Source organism: Pelecanus crispus, chromosome 12 (assembly GCF_030463565.1).
Source record: "Pelecanus crispus isolate bPelCri1 chromosome 12, bPelCri1.pri, whole genome shotgun sequence".
Lineage (NCBI taxonomy): Eukaryota > Metazoa > Chordata > Aves > Pelecaniformes > Pelecanidae > Pelecanus > Pelecanus crispus.
This window is the reverse complement of record NC_134654.1, coordinates 23,873,941-23,890,530: the sequence shown is the minus strand read 5'-3', so window position 1 is coordinate 23,890,530 and position 16,590 is coordinate 23,873,941. Positions and strand designations below refer to the sequence as shown.

General features: G+C 41.8%; 1 protein-coding gene across 2 annotated transcripts in view; it reads right to left on the bottom strand.

Moving 5' to 3' along the window:
* Nucleotides 1-2,008: 2,008 nt before the first annotated feature.
* Nucleotides 2,009-16,590, bottom strand: part of HLF (HLF transcription factor, PAR bZIP family member) — a 32,883-nt gene continuing 18,301 nt past the window's right edge. Inside the window, exons 3-4 of one of the 2 annotated variants that reach the window (XM_075719907.1) lie at nt 5,353-5,573; nt 2,009-2,240 (exon numbers count right to left, since the gene is read on the bottom strand). In XM_075719907.1, coding sequence (XP_075576022.1) covers nt 2,022-2,240; nt 5,353-5,573 — 440 coding nt within the window. In that variant the 3' untranslated portion in view covers nt 2,009-2,021. The remainder of the gene's footprint in view (nt 2,241-5,352; nt 5,574-16,590) is intronic. The other variant, XM_075719908.1, reaches the window with a different exon arrangement.

Sequence of the window (16,590 nt, the reverse complement as noted above, 5' to 3'; positions counted from 1 at the left end):
ACTTACAAAAAAATTTCAGCTGGAAACAGATTCTAGCAGCAGCAGCAGATCAGAAATGAGTTTTTTTGTGTTACATATTATTTTTCTGCCTTTACAAAATATTGTATTGTCCAATCAATAGTTGACTAAAATCCATGTTGTGCTTTGTCCCTATTAAACAGTTTCTTTATGTGTTTCCGATGGAAAATAATAAAGTCTCCCTTTTTCAGTAATATGGAACATCCATATTACTTCCATAAAAATTTAATTTAAAGCACAGAACATGCCGGTCTGCCAGTGGTAGGCTTAAAATATTAAAGATTTAAAAAAAAAAAACCACAACCAACAAACCCCTAAGCATTTCCTTTCTGTACAATAATGGAGAATATATATCTTTGCTATATATTTTAAACATGGAATAGCTTTTTCTTTTTGCTATATATATGTCTTTCAAAATACATTGTCAGTATTTGTACTTGAAAAATACTGTACAAAACGAACATACTATAATTATTCTGTATAAACTTTATACATTTTATAATATCTATTCTTTTGGTCTATAGTAAACACTTAGATTGATTGGATTAACCACAGTATATGACAACACCATCCCCTTCTGAATACACCAGTGTCTCTTACATTCATTTTCAGAAGTCCACTTTATGTTAGAACATACGTGTTCAAAAGCAAATAGAGAGTTTAAAACAATAAAGTTCAGAACCATCAGTTCATGTCACACTCCAAACAACAATCACTAGGAAAAATGGGCTTTGCAAACCAGTGACTTCTTCTAACTCAATAAAAGTGATTTTTAAAACAGCAAGATATAATCCACAGAAAATATATTACAGAACATGGGAAAAAACAACTGAATTTACGTATTTATTTAATTTTTAGTCACAAAATGGAACTTGAAGAAATGCATAACTAACTGAAAACAGAAAAGCCCCTCTGATTTTGACATCGGATCTGATTTGATACTACTAATTTTGTTCTCGTTTCAACTAATTATCCTGCTTCTTATACATGCGCTCCCTATGGCAGGGATACAATTAGCATGCTCACGTTAATGTGTCTTTTACTTTTTAACTTTTTGTTAAAGACATCAAAACTCCTGTTAGGTAGGGAAACCATCCTACGTCCACTAGGAACATCCGGGCAGCATGCGCGCTAGCGTACAATAGGATTATTGCTTCAGGTACAGACAGTGCAAAATACACACTCTGTGGTCTATCAACAGTACTCCTACCTACCTGGGGTCTGTGGAAATAAAAGGAACCTTAATAGCTATAGAGAAGCCATTATGGGATCTATGAGTATAGCTAACTCAGTCTAACAGCACTTTAAATCTGAAGACAATTATCACCAAAACTTAAAATACAACAAAAGCAATCTATAAATTAATATTTCTGCAGTGTAGTACTAAATTATTATTTGTGCACTTTATTAGCATGTTAACTTTTCTGATTAGACATACTTAAACAATAGCTTGTTACTCTCGAAAAAACTGAGATCTACTTTTTTTTCTTTTTTCTTTTTTTTTTCCTTTTTTTTTTATAATTTATACTGGGATCTTTCCAAGTAAATCAGGAGGATGGAACTGGTTACAATAACATAAAAACCCTACTCTGAAGCAGCACTGAAAAAATATAATAAAAAGCTTACTATGGCAGTTCTCAACAGTCCAGGTAAAAATGTGGCACCCTTTGAAGAGGGCTTTGTAAAAATGGGAAGTGCTGAGACGCGTGCGCACGCACACACACACGCACGCACATGCACACACGCAAGCGCACACACACATTCACAGACGTGTGAACACACATGTGCATACATACGCAGGTACACGCATACGCAAACAAAAAAATAACGTAAGTCAGTTTTGTTTCTGCTTCTGGTAAAGTGCTGAAGACAGAAAGGTTGGTTTGGGTGTGGTGCTATCAAACAGGAAACACATTGTCCATCTAGTCAAATGCCAACCCGCAACAAAAAAAAAAAAAAAAAAAAAGAGAAAAAAGAAACCCCCCCCACTCCCCCCCTTGAATTTACAGGGGGCCGTGTCGAGCTTCGTACTTTGCAAGGACGTTCTTGCATTTGCCCAGCTCTTTCCGTAAGTCGGCCACCTCTTGGCGGAGAGCCGAGTTCTCCTTCTCCAGAAACGAGGCGCGAATGGCGATCTGGTTTTCCTTCAGCCGGCGGGCATCCCTCGATCGCTTAGCAGCCATGTTGTTCTTTCTACGCCTTGCCCAGTATTTGTCATCCTGCTCATTAAACACAGAAACAAGATATTAGATTTCAGTAAAATGAGTGGCCACCGGGATGTGCTCTGAGCCACAGCCTCCGGACTGGGCATGACTTAACTCCGCACATTTTGCTTGCCTGGCCCAGCGAGCCCTGACAGTGCCAGGCACTGCTGGGACAGAAGTTACAGATTTACACGGCCTAATCCATCCAGGAAGCACAGATGCCTGCGCATGTTTCTGTCAAAATGTTTACGCTAACTCCCTCATCCTCTTGACTGTGAACTCCTCCAAGGAAAAATGAAGCAGTATTCCAGTGGTACGATTCATCTCACATCTATGCTGACCCAGTTAGCACATCCACCTTCGCATGTGATGACTCCCTCTCTACCGGTTGCTGGAGCAGTACTAATCACCTCTTCTATGTCCCTGCTCATCATTGCCAGCCAACACCTGGTTCACTCTGTGGGTATCATCCACTTTGTCTATGGCGCAGCTCTCTTCCTCTGTTCAAAGCTCCTTCTCTACAGAACCCCAAAGTGTTCCTGTTTGCACCCCAGAACAGCAAGTCACCGGAAGAGGATTCCTTGGCACAACAAGGATGGTTGCTTTGGTACCATCCGCAAAGAGATTAGTACAGTAGGCTTTGACTGGGGGAAAAAAAGCATTTGCCAGAAACAGGTCCACTAACCTCTGAAGTTTCATAAGCTAACACATTCCCAAAGTGCTATCCCTAAAGACTTGCCCCTAGGAGATCACCTTATTGCATTGGTGCATCAATGGCTCTAAAGTCGTGACTTACTGTCACCTGATTTTTCCACTCTTCAAATGAAGTGGCCTTCAGTGAAATGGCAGCTTCAATGTTGCTTTGAAACTAGAGGAGTTCTAGAAATTTGGAACAACTCAGTAAATACAAAGTAGGCAGAATCTCTCATGAAAAGCGAAATTCAGTCCCCTGCAGAATAAAAGTGATGCAGCTGTTCAACCCTCAAATTGCCTGTTCCAGTCATATAGCTCAAACTTCCCCTCCCAGAGTCATCCCTCCATTTTTATATGCTTACATTTGCTTGTGTGGCTTCCTTGTCTCACCAAGCACGGTAGCACAGTTCCATATCCACCACAAGGACCAGGAGCCATCTGCTCTTACGTTGCACTGAACAGACAAATACCCCCCCACCCCTCTGTCTTTCAGCACGAAGCATGCCAGGCCTAATACCGCTGCTCCGCATCTTCTCCTGCAGCTTGCATAAAGGCAAAGCAAGAGCAAAATGACTGCTAGAAGTACTCTACAACTGCTTTATATTAGCTTAGCTTAATGACATGTACAGCAATGACAATTTGGAGCCAGCGTCTCTCTAAATTGCTCTTCACCTGTACTTAGATGGGACCCCCAAAAATCCTCTTAAAAACAAGCATGCAGCAAAAAGCTATGACCCAAATCTTGTTTATAATTTCCCATCTCATTCCACTCTATAAAAATCAGCTTTAAGCAATTTATTAGTGTGCCACCTAGGCTTCATCCATCTTTATTTTAACAAATTGCTATGGCAAATCCCTTAATCCAGGCCTGAAAGAGGTAAGGCTGGCATTTCAAAATCACATGCAACTGAGAGACGATTGACTGGTCTAATCTGCTTACCCTCCCACAGAACTCAACAGCCGTTCCACATGCCAGGGCAGAAGCAGCACTTGGGTCAAGCACTCTGAAATGAGTCAAGGGCAACCGATGTGATTATCTCAGGGAAATGAGACCCTGAACTTCCAGTTCAGTCTTAGGCTGAAAACTTACGCACCCCACTGCTGCATGCGAGACAGTGATATTTTTCACCTCTGGCATGAAGTAGTCCAAGGGCATCTTTGGCAAAAGTCTGCTTTGACAAATAAGGATACCTAGGAGATATCACAAAATGACAAATGGCACTAAGGGGCAAACTCCAGTCTCCTTACACCCGCATGGCCATCTCCAGTATCGAACGGCTCTCTTTAGGCAGACCTCTGAGCACACTGCAATGACAACACAGCACCAATGGTAGTAAAATTGGCGAGGTAAGTAATGGCACGGTGCGGATAAACCTTTCTAAACAAAAGCTGAGGATGCTGCACAGAGTGACAGCAACGCACCGCCTGAACACTACTGGAATTGTGATTTCTGTGCTTTTAACTTGCACAACATTATCCTTAGGGATAAAAATAGTGAATAGCATCAGCTCCTCTCCCTAATGCTATCAATCTGGTGTAAACACATGGCATCCCAGTCTCTTCGCACGTGCAGCCAGAGATTCCCACCAACTCCAGCAGGCTTTAAGTCCACGTCTTGGGGGGCAAGAGCAACACCAGAATGAAACTCTGCACTGACTACCTCTGATAAAAACGGTCCTCTTGGAAAGCACATACTGGGGACAGAATTTTGCAAATAATGACAATTTTCACAGTTGTTTGATAAGCTGAATCTGTTGATCAATTTATTCTGCTCTCTTCATGCTCTTTGCTCTTCACATCTCCTCAGAAGCAGTAAGAGGCATAGACAAAGGTGCTCTTTCTTTTTAAATATTGTATTATTATTATATTTTAAATATTGTATGAAAATACGCTTCTCGGCAGAATAATTTTGTTCTGTTTCCTACAACTAGTTTAGATTCTTTCACCTACATTAGTAGTGTTTACTATAGTGTTCCCATTCATTATTAAACACAGAGCTAAAGCAACTTCCAAACAAGACACAATATACTTCATTCTGTCATTATCATGGACCTCCATGGATCCTCTAAGAGATGGATTCTTCCTTGAAGAATTCACAATCTATGCTGATGAGGCAGACAGAGGATGGAAGAAAAGGAAACATGATCAGACTGTTTCATAAGTGGGAAATATGGGACAAAGTAAGCTTGTCCAAGGTCACGCTGGAAGTTTCTGGCATACAAAGGAAATGAATATTGATCTCATGAATTTCAACTGTTGCATAACTAATAAGGGACACCCTTCCCTCAGTCTCACTCAGAACCATTAACAGTTTTATTTTACAACAAAGTTGTATTTAGTTTGGCAGATTTACCTTACATGAGAAAACAGATTCATGCTCGAAACCTATATCTCAGAGCATAACTGTCACAGAGTCTTGTTACCAGTTCCAATTTACCTTCAGGTCATCTGGAATGAAGACTTTGCGAGCTTTCTTAATCATCGGCTGTGGTTTCAGCTCTTCTTCAGAGAATTTGCGCTTACGAGGGTCAAACATCTCCTGGCCAGGAATACTGGAAAGAGCAAGATCTGCAGGGTCAGGTTCGTAGCCAACAGGAACTTGGATAGTCTCAGGATCAATGGGACTTGGTGTGTTTCGGTTTGCTGGCAAGATCTGACCTACAGAAATAAAGGATAAATTCAGCTATGTTAGAAGAAACTATGTAAACAGTATCACTGAACATGGATTTTAGAAGATCTCTAAATACTTTACAAGCAATAATTCTTTAAGCTTTCACTTGGTATCTACTCTTGCTAAATATGAGATCGTCCATTTTGTAAAGTACGTATTCAGATCCAGACATGCTCATGCCGTTATTTTCAGAATTGGTTCCTAATTCTGGTTGCTAATCTTGGATGCCCCAGTAAGATCACCGAATCCAACACTGAGTTGCACTAGACTGCAGGCAGAAGCCATGCCACCTCATTTAGATGACATCCTCAGGAACAAATCGTGAGGACTGTCATTTAGCTCCGATTTATCCACCACACCATAATCCTTCCCACTTTTCTCATACACAGATTTCTTCATATATACCTTTGAGGGTACGTTTACTTTACAATCAATGTGCACTACTTGCAATAGGACAGTATGTCATGAAAATGTACTTTCAAGCTGTGCTAAAGCACTCCACTAAGGGGACTGCTATTTTCTGTGGAAACCTACCAGTGATATTCTAAAAGACAGTGAAGGAAACTAGCGACATGAAAGCCTATGATGACTACTTAAAGATGCTCTGCAAAAATAAAAGAACACTTATGCGACATTGCTCTTTCATGGTATATAAAATCTAATAAAAAGGATCCTATCCCCAGAGAAGAATTATATCCCCCCATTTTTCTTTTTTAATCTTAGAGCCTTCAGGATCCTACAGCACCAATTCAGGCACCATTCCCACTAAAAATCCAATTTAAAATCTCAACCAAACGTTCCAAAAATAGGATCATAAAGTCAGATGCCTAAACATGGACTATCCCCGGGGGCAGAATTTTCAGAAGTTTTCGCATGCCTCAGAAGTACAAGCCTCACAGACTTCAGAGGGAGGACTTCTGACTGAAGCAGATAGTCTTTTATATTTTGGCTATTAGCTAATTCACTTTGACTTTAGAGATACGACGGCTTTAATAATAACTACACAAACATCCTGTGACTGCATAGTATTTCCTTATTTGTGCCCACATCTGCAATATTTAGGGTGCAAAATGGTAAACATTAAATGTCATTTCTAATTCCAAACCAAGGCCAGTGCTAACAGCGTAGGCTTTGTTTTAGTCTAGAAGATCGCGGCAACAATATCGGAACTGCATAGAAAATGCACTGGGGAACTGCGCTGCGCAAACCAGGGCTTGCTAACTGAGAGCTTGTCTTCTGTAACTCGTATTTTAAAACAGCACTGCTAAGATCAGCTTGTGGTGTCCTCTCTCCGTGCTGCCCACCCGGCCTGGGACACGGGGGGCCGTGTTCCCCAGCCCACGCCCCACGTGGTCCAGCAAGTGGAGCGAAAAGGAATTACGGGGCAAGGCTACGGGAGAGGATGCAGCCTGCTCCACTTTGTTTGCGTGGCGGGTTTTCACAAGCAGGCGCTTCAGCTCTCCCTGGAGATCGCTGCGATTAATGCATCTGTGTTTAAAACATTTTGATGTCTGTAAAGGTGGGGGGGGGACACGCAGGCTCGTAACTGTTTTAAAGCCAGCCCAAACGGCTCAATGCAGCAAGGCATTCTTGTAGCCTTGCTTTAAAAGGATGGCTAATCTCATTTCAGATATATGGGCTACCAGAAACAGGCTTATTTAAAGGATTAAATGCAGGAAAGCTTCCTTTGATATGAGTACGCTTGTACCAGAGCGGCCAGATATTTTTTTAATGCAGACAAATATATAGACATATGCACATGCAAATCTTGCAAATTCTGTAATAATATGGAATAAAATGAAGCAAGACACTAGCCCTGAATACTTTTAAAATATTTCTGGTGAGCATGCAGGGTGTTTCTAAAAGTCAAGTGGATTGTGAAATCTGCCCCAGCTTTCTAATTGCCCTAAACAAAAGAGCCTGTATTTAAATATTGCTGAAGTTCTAGATAAACGCTATCAGTTCACATATTATCATTTCTCTATAATGTGCCATATTACCCAATTACATGAGCTTTGTAATCATTGGCCTCAAGAAATTTTACAATATCTCTCTGAAAAAGGAAAGGGCAAAAATGCTCCTTTTAAACACAGGAAACTGAGATATTGGATCTTACCAATGCAACAGCAAAATAAAGGGAAGAGCAATGCATCTCCAAGGTGATGTGGGAGAAGAACCTACAGCAATCAAGATCCTGCCTTGTTCTCTACCTGCACACATTTCATTTGCCCCAGTCTAAGAAGCTGTCACGACTAAAGACCTGGTCCTTCAGCAAACATAAGATGTCCCAGGTGCCAATGCAAAGCTCGTTCAAGGTGAATTCTATCACTGATGCAAAGCCTGAACAAATCATGCCCACAGCTAAACGTTATCACCTAGGAGCCTGAAGACTATTGCCCTGCAAGATATTCCTACACGCACACTGCATGCACACCTCTATCAGTCTACACGGGCTGATTCTCCATTCTGTTACACTCCTGCAAATGATCAGGAACTCCATGGAGAACAACAGAGTTAATAAGGGTGTCTAAAACCCCAGGCAGAAAAACCAGTATTTCCTTGTCCAGCGTTTTACATTAAGCAACTCCTGGCTCTTGGTATCTTTTTATTTATTCTATCAAGTTTTGCCAATAATGCAAGCCAGGAACCTGTCTTCGTTAGTTTACTGGCTAATAGCCATTACATCTATGTGGTACTGGAACTGGTCGTAACCCAAGATGATGGAGTGGGCTGTGTTGGACTTGGCACTGCTATTACTGCAGGACTACAGTACGTGGCCTCATGTTACATTGCTCTCCAAGCTCCTCTCCTCGTGTGTGCATGGCACTTTAGCTGTGCAGCCTTCTGCCAAATTTGTTCAGGGTGTTATTTTTATGCACTAAATTCCTCGCAATCAGAGGTAGGTCAAATAAGCACAGCAATCTGAACGTCATGTGCCCAGCAGCCGACTAATCCTCACATCAGCAAGCATCACAGCTGTCACAACATCCAGAGAAAGAGCTGGTCAGAGGCTTTGAGGCACAAGGAATTGGCCAAGGAGGAAGCCTACAAGACCAGCCACTGAGGCCGGGCGAAGGTAAAGCACCTCACTGCTCAGCATCGGGAGCCAGATGCTGTTGTTGCCAGTCTCTGTATTATTTAAACACTGCGCTCACAACAGCAGCCAAATTTTCACAACAGTGAAGTGGTTGGACTGTTTAATGTGCTTAGCTTTGTTCTCAATGGGGGCTGATGATTGCCAAGTGTTTTGGAAAGAACTTAGCCCCTCTATTTAAGCTGCTGAAATGAGAGCTCTTGAGCATTAAGCTCTTTTGGAAATCCAGCTGCAGAACTCTACAGTGGTGGTGGATGCAAGCTGGGAACAATGGTTAATGGAAACTTCCCCTCATACCACCCTAGTGATGTGTCTCAACCATGGCCTGGAGAGACCACAACTATGTCAACACTGGCCTTTTGTCTGGAGACTTTCCCACTTGTAGAGCTCCACTCAAGCAACACTGAGTATGCCAGGACAGACACGGCTCCAGGTGTCTCCTGGCAAAGGAATCAGCAGGTTTTCACAACCCCAGCAGTTACAGCTGCCCCAACATCTTGCCTTTGCTCATGCTCTTGGTGTTGCTCTGGCAGATATTAGCAATAGCGGAAAATTTTCCAGAAAGAAGGACTTGAAAGAAAGTTGGCTGTTCTAACCCTTTCAGTCCTCCTCCTCCCAGCAGAGACTGCCAGTGAGGAAGTCCAACGTAATGGCAGTATTTTCGGTGTGGTTGCTTGTTCAAAGAGAAATGGACTGAGGCCATTCACTTGTGTCATCTAGGTCACCAAACGGCTGGTAAAGAAAAAGCAGCTTTTAATTGCTTGCAATAATTAAAACGCACAATTCAAAAGTATAGTAGCATTTTTATACACCTACAAAACCAAAATGCTGATCTGGTATAGTGGAGAGCTCAGTCACCGTATCCCGACTCTTAATTTCCCCCTTTTGAAACATCCCACCTACCAGCTGTGCCCAGGAGAGTTAAGACGGAAATAACCTCTTCAACTGCACCACTGCTTGACAGGCTTCTTATTTGTATTGCAAGAGATCCCCGGTGAATTATGCAGAACTCAATTTTGAATCATTCTACTCCCATCGAAATGTGCCCGATTTTCAGAAAATCTCCCTTCTTGCAGCCCTTCCACACTTTTCATCAGCTCAACAACAGCTGGCTGGAGAACAGTGACAAGCAAAAGAAAAGAAAAGGGAGTGGAAATGTTCTAATCAAAATACTTTTCCCTATTTTTTACACATACGTTGGAGGGAAAGAAAAGAGGAGTTTCTTATTCAATTATTAGAAGCCCAGAGATAAAATATATGTTTGCTAATCATTTTTCTTTATATAAGCTAAAGGCACTTTGGGTATGTCAGTGAGGCTATATAGTACGGCAGTTAAATTGACAGATAATCCTCACCCAGAGCTGCTCCATGGAACCCCACTGCTCTGTTGGTATGTTTTCCAAATCGTCTATGCCGTCTTGGCGGCTGGCCAGCTATTTGGGATAGTTCTCTTACTCCAAATCACAGCCTGTCGCAGACTGATCTGTCATCTATTTCTGCATTAACTCCTTCAGCCTCTAGGAAAAGTTACCTTAATGCAGAACACAAGGCAGTGTGCAGGAATCCAGACCGCCAAAAATCTCTACAGGTAGTAAAGGAAAAGTATTCTGGAGGCCAAGATTTACCTAAGGACAGTATCTCGTCAGGTTATAATTCCTCATTTTATATAATTCCTCATATTATAAGCATCAACTAATTTCCCTACTATTAGGATTTTAGTGTATTCTAGAATCTGAAACATTTACATGGATAGTAAGACTATAATCTATCTAGCACTAAAGGGAGTGACAAGCCACACAGTATGATCCTCCAGCCCTCACATGGCAGGACAAAGCCAACGACTCTCTGCCTGGGGATGAAGAAGACGCTTCACCCCTGGGTATATTTATGTAAGCAGTTATTAGAGGAGCTTTATTTTCTTCTGAAGCAACAGGAGGTTAGTGTATTTTGACCACTGCTTCACCCTGGCACACACATTCCTCTATTTCTTATCTTACACAAACCTGACACTGTCGAACATGGGGTGACTGCAAACACTTCCTGCGGAAAGAAGGATCTTAAGCCAATGCAACCACAACATATTTGCTGCTCTTAACACACACTGAAAGACTGGCACATAAAAGTGTTTTTAAAACGTGTACTTTTTAAAGATATCAGCATTGTTTACAAACCTTGTGTATTTAATTGTAAAAGAATTGTCATTTCCCTTCTCAACATTGTGTGCCTCCTGCTCTGGGCCTCTACAGTATTATTACAGGCAGGACTGTTAGTCTTATTAAAAGATTGTCTGACATGTCCCATTAGAGGATGCTGTCTTAGTTCCTCAGACCTTTGCCAGATTTCAACCATTCTGTTTGGATTTGTATGTGCCAATTATGTTTCTGCCAAAATGGTTCCACAGTTTCCCGAAAAAGGTTCAACATAAATACTTTGCTTTGAACCTGTTAAAAAATTCTGGCAAACTTTTCACTGAACTGTGCTAGTGGCGGGTGCGCTGGAAGAAGGGCAGCTCCAGGTTCAATGTCATTTCCCTTTCATTTGCCGCCTTACAATCTAGCTACTGCAAGCACGCCAAAGGCTGGGTGAGAAAGGGGCAATTTGAGTATGTGATTAGGACTGAAAGCTGAGAAGGGGGCAAGGAGGTGGGGAAGGTGAGGATGAGGGAGACTGGGAGCCAAAGGCGTGAGCAGAAGTGCCTGGAAGAGGAAGGCTGCTTCAGCAAAGGCTGGGATGAATGCGTTCAGCAGAAGAGCATTGCTGAAGAGAACAGGGCAGGAGCGTGCCTGTGCTGATGGTACAGATGCAGCTCCAGACTCCCGAGTCCTACAGATCCTCTGCTATCAGCAAATAACGAAGCGCACTGGCAAAGCTCCCTGTCCTCCTTCAGCTCCTTACAGTGAGAGTAAGTCGTCATCCTCTGCTCAGTCCAAGTGGCAGGACACTGTGGGGTGCTGTCAGGTCCATTCCTACTCATTTCCAATGTGCCTGTTGTAGGGGTGGCACATGAGAAAATCCAGGTTGTCTTTTCAATTTGTTTTTAAAATTAAATGCAAGAGTTGTCTTAAGCACAGTCATGGTCGCAACAATCTTTAAAGTTTTGATCACATACTATTTTTTCCAGATTCTTTCCTCATTCAGGAATCACTTGTTTCACTCACTTTGATTTATCCAAATGGACCCATACATTATTTGCCACAAATTATTCCAACCTCCTGTAGAGACACAATTAGCAAATTTTCAGGAGTTCCCTCCAGCATTGACAACTACTGCATCTGCATGCTTCACAGTAGCATTTTTTTTTTCCCCAGAAGACCCCCATGAAAGAAGGGGCAGCGCTTCCTCTTTGCAGATGAAGGACAGAAGTACAGACATTTTAAATCAAAAGTACACAGCCAGCCTCTCTGGTTAGCTAACATTATAGGCGTTGTCAGCATTTCAAATCAGCTCTCACTGACTTCTGTTGCTGGTTGGGGGCTGTACACGGACACAAGTGAGGACCACCGAGGTATCAAACTGGGCTCCTCACAAAAAGGGAAGCAAACACACAGTGTGACAAGCTCACATAATCAAGTGAGTTGCTCACAATTCTGCTGAAACTTCGTGGCAAACTCCAGTCTCTCTAGACTGTCTCTGTCCCTCCTGCCAGATTTTCCCTTCCCCTCCTGCCGTTCCCCGCATCCTCTCACATCTGCAGTAAATGAGGTCAGGATCCAAGATCCTACAGACAACCACTTCCTTCCTGATACAGCCCTGATTCAACCCAGAGCTGGTCTGACCTCTGCATTCAAAAACAGAAAAGGGAAAAAAGAGGATATAATGTAATTAAAGCCTGCATCTCCAAGCAGACAAGGGAGGGGGGTCTGCTATCTGAAGCTGCACATGTGGCCTTCGATCGAGTGTTTGCAGGCTTTTGAGGACTTAACTTTGCAACTCCTGCATGTGGTTAGCATAACGTGCATGTAATATGCTATGCCTGCTGTGCCAGTAACATTTTGCCCTTCAAAAGCGATAAGCAAATATGAGACACCACCAGTTAAAATTTTCCACTATGTCTACTGGGCTTAAGACTCTACTCTTCCGTAAGATCCATACTCTGAAAACCTTACCCTGTCTTCAGCCCGTGTGAAGGCACCACTTAGCTCAATGAGGGCCCATTTCTGAAACCTACCAGGAAATCAAACTTTCCTTCCCTCCCAAACCAGCCCCTGACAACTAAACTGCAAGAGGTCTGAAAGTAGTTGTTCCTGTTCTGAACATTTCCCTTGCAGTCATGCTACATGCAGAAAGCAACAGGTTTAACCTGCTCCTGGGACACTGCACAGGGATTTTCAAATTCTTGAAAAGCATGAAATCCACAGCCCTCTGGCTTTTCTCATTTTTTGTAGGGAGCTGCTTTCCTTACAAAGATACGCCAAGATGGCATTCAGTGGGGACAGGGCCTGAAGAGAAGCTGCAGGGAAAAACATTCAGACAGGTATTTAATTTTGATTTACGCTTGGCTTAAAAGCACGTTTCTCTTCACGATGCTGATATTCTCTAGTGCATTGGAGCTTCGTGACATCCTTCGGCGTATCTGTGTATATTTTTGTTAATTGGCAATTCACGTATAGTAAGGTTCCTCAAAAAGTACAATTCTTTCTTTTCTTAAAGGAAAGGTTCCAGAGAAGCATCAGAATTGTTAACCAGTTCTGAAGGAGACAAAAAGATCCATTTTTCTTTCCTTGCATAATTACATACCCAGCTTTAATAAACCAGTCTCAAACAGCAGATTTTAGATAGAGCCCTGTCTTTAGATAACAGCCTCATATGTAATCCACAAATATGCCTTCACGTGGAATACCACTCAAAACAAAGACAACACTTGTCCTCAAGATGCGTTCATGCCACTGCCAATGTGCTCTGCAAGTTCCTCTCTCATTGTTCTATTTATTTGGCTAATGAACATCCAGGACAGCATGCTCTCAGTCAGTAAACAGGTCTTGCAAAAAGCCATCATGTAGTCCTGAAAGAATATGCCACCCGTGACTCATGTATCTATTACCCAGTTCTGGTACCCAAGCCTATCTTGCTTGGGTGTGTTATCAAAACAAAGCCAAGTGAGATTTCAAATGGCATGGAAAAGCCACGTGAAACAGGTACATTTCCTCTAAGTCCCAATCAGTAGCTAATGGCAAGCCTTAGAGACAGACAACAGATGCTATCAGCTGCTCTCTGAATATAAGAAAAAGGGGTCACTGGGCAGAGTTACAGGAACTTGCAAATCTCGCCTTCTCCTGATCTGTTCTGTATGCACAAATCTGAACTATCTGTTGAAGTAGCTTTCTATTTTTACTTTTTTACACTTTTTGTTCACTAAAACAAAGTATACCCTTTATGTGACAAAACTAAATTGATGCTTTGTAGAGGATGATTTGTATAAAATAATCACATTTTAAGAAGTAGAGGTGCCAGAATGGGGACACACTGTTCCCATAACCTTCTAACTAAGACATAGTACATTTTCTTTTCTATCTGACTTAAATTAGGTCCCTCTAACATGTTTTGGAAAACAAAAAACAAAACCAGAAAATAGCAAAACCCCAAAACTTGTATTTGGTTTGTTACAGCTCAATAACTGCAGAGGTCTAATTTGCTTTTACATACTAATTTTATTCCCAATGAGCACACACAAAGAAAGCACAAGGGTGCGTGGTTTTATCTTTTTCTCTATTGATACATTTATCTTCATTTACAAAGTATACAAATGCATCAGTCTCGAGCAGTCTGAAAAATGGGTCAGAGGAGGAAGGGAACACGTAACCGTGGCTTAGGGAAAATTCCAGGAGAACAGACTGCATACGGACATTACCCGTGTATCCGTAACTACTTCTTTACAGCTGCTGCATAATACAGGTTTTCATGGCACATCAGACAGAGACAAAAACAGGGAATTTCAAAAAGCAGGTCTAATTAAAAGAAATGATGACACTGAACACTGGGCAAGACATTGTCTTACAAATTCACTTCTAAATGTGAGAGTCATCTAGCACCAGAAAATGCAAGAGACTACGACGCTGAGGAGTCTCAAAAACCAAACTAATGCCTGCAGAGATTTCTGCACCTAAGAACAGCAGTCACATTTTTATAGAAAGATGAAGGTAAAGTGAGCAAAAAATCTCAGGGAAAAGTGACCAGAAAAAGCATACCGAAATCTTTATGTTTTTATCTTTCAAAAATAGTAGCAGTGAAAAAGGTTGGCGATGGAGTATTTCTTGAAGAAATCCTGGAATCCTAATACTTTCCTTCCTTCTTGTGATCTCCTCTGCAAACTGTCCATAGGCCTGAACTGAGGCTCTGAACACACTACATATGCATGTTCTGAATACAACACATACGCAGAACCTGTGATGATTTTGAACTATGTCAAAAATGAAAGGAAAATGCCCCGAGACCCAAAATCAAACATCCTTCCATCTATTGAGTAGTGCCTTTATTGTGATGCCTTCAGGAGGCATCGCAGCATAACGGATCAATAAAACTTAACTAGACGGCCACTGGAGATTGCTATTTCTTTCAAACTCTTTTCCCCCAATTCACAAGTAATAGAGGTTTTACTTTTGCTATCACACACAGCGTGGCTCTCCACTGCCAATCAACGATAAAAATATTATCAACAAATGAAGTCAATATATTAAAAATAAAAATATATTTGAGTGTAACCTTGAGGCCAACATGAACTGGCAAATCACTTATCAATTCACTGCATATGGGAGCTTTTAAACATAACATGTCTGCATTTTATAAATGTACATAGAGGACTCTGTTCACTGAAAATTACCGTTAAGAAAAGTGTAAGCCAATGGCAGCCAGTATACAGTAACTGTATTTTTTAATAAAGAATTTTTCTTCCAGTAACCATAGCTGCAAATTTCAAAATTAGTTGCCAATATGACATACCAAATAACTTTCAAACAATATCTTGGCAGTGAAAGATTTCTTGAACAGAGACGCTTCTACCCCTTCAAATGCAGTAAATTTCGTAGTAGTCTGTGCCCGCCTGGGAACAAAACCTTCTGCATGCTGCGCTGTACTCAGCGTTTCCCAGCAGCCAGACAACCAGCTCAACACCACTCCGATTAAAAACAACGTGTCTGCCTACTTTCATAGGCAATGTATCACCGGTACGCAGCCCCGCTATTTCAGGTTTACCTGGGAGGGGGGAAAGTGCCAATGTACTTACCTTTGACACCTTCAGTTGCTACAATTCTTACAATTTATATTAAATATAACAGTGCTTTACTAAAAGCTGATTCCCACAGAAGTAAACTGACTGGTCTGGCTTCCTTTTTACAATAATGGTCATCCCATCCCATCCCGTCCCATCCCGTCCCATCCATACGGGATGACAGTATATGCCTTCTAGTATTTTACTGTCCAAGGCTTTTGAGAGGATTTGGGGGGAGGACGGGACACAACACGACACGACACAACACAATCCTTCGTGTTATTTTCCTCTTATTCACCAGGTCACCTGTAGGCAAAGACACTGCAGGCTTCACTGCCCCTGCAGAACTCCTGCCACGTGCCCTGCTGGATACAGCATCGGGTCTGCAAGAGTTGGCCGTGCAGAAGAAGGTGTACCTGTGCCCAAATGAAAGCAGAAACACTGGAGAGCTGGAAAGCACTGCAAGCTGAGGGCAGCAACAATTCATAGGGTTGGAAAATTATGTGGGCTTTACCTTTTACACTCGTGTTAACTCTGATTTTCATGAAGTAGGTGGTGTTGCTACAGCAACTGTCATATCACATCATTTCTGCTGTCTCTGTCACAGAGAGCATCTTATTTTATCTTAAACTCAGATATGCAGCTTTTCTTCTTCTATTCTAAAGCCCTCTATATTTTGGATATAAAAAAATTACACAAAATAGAG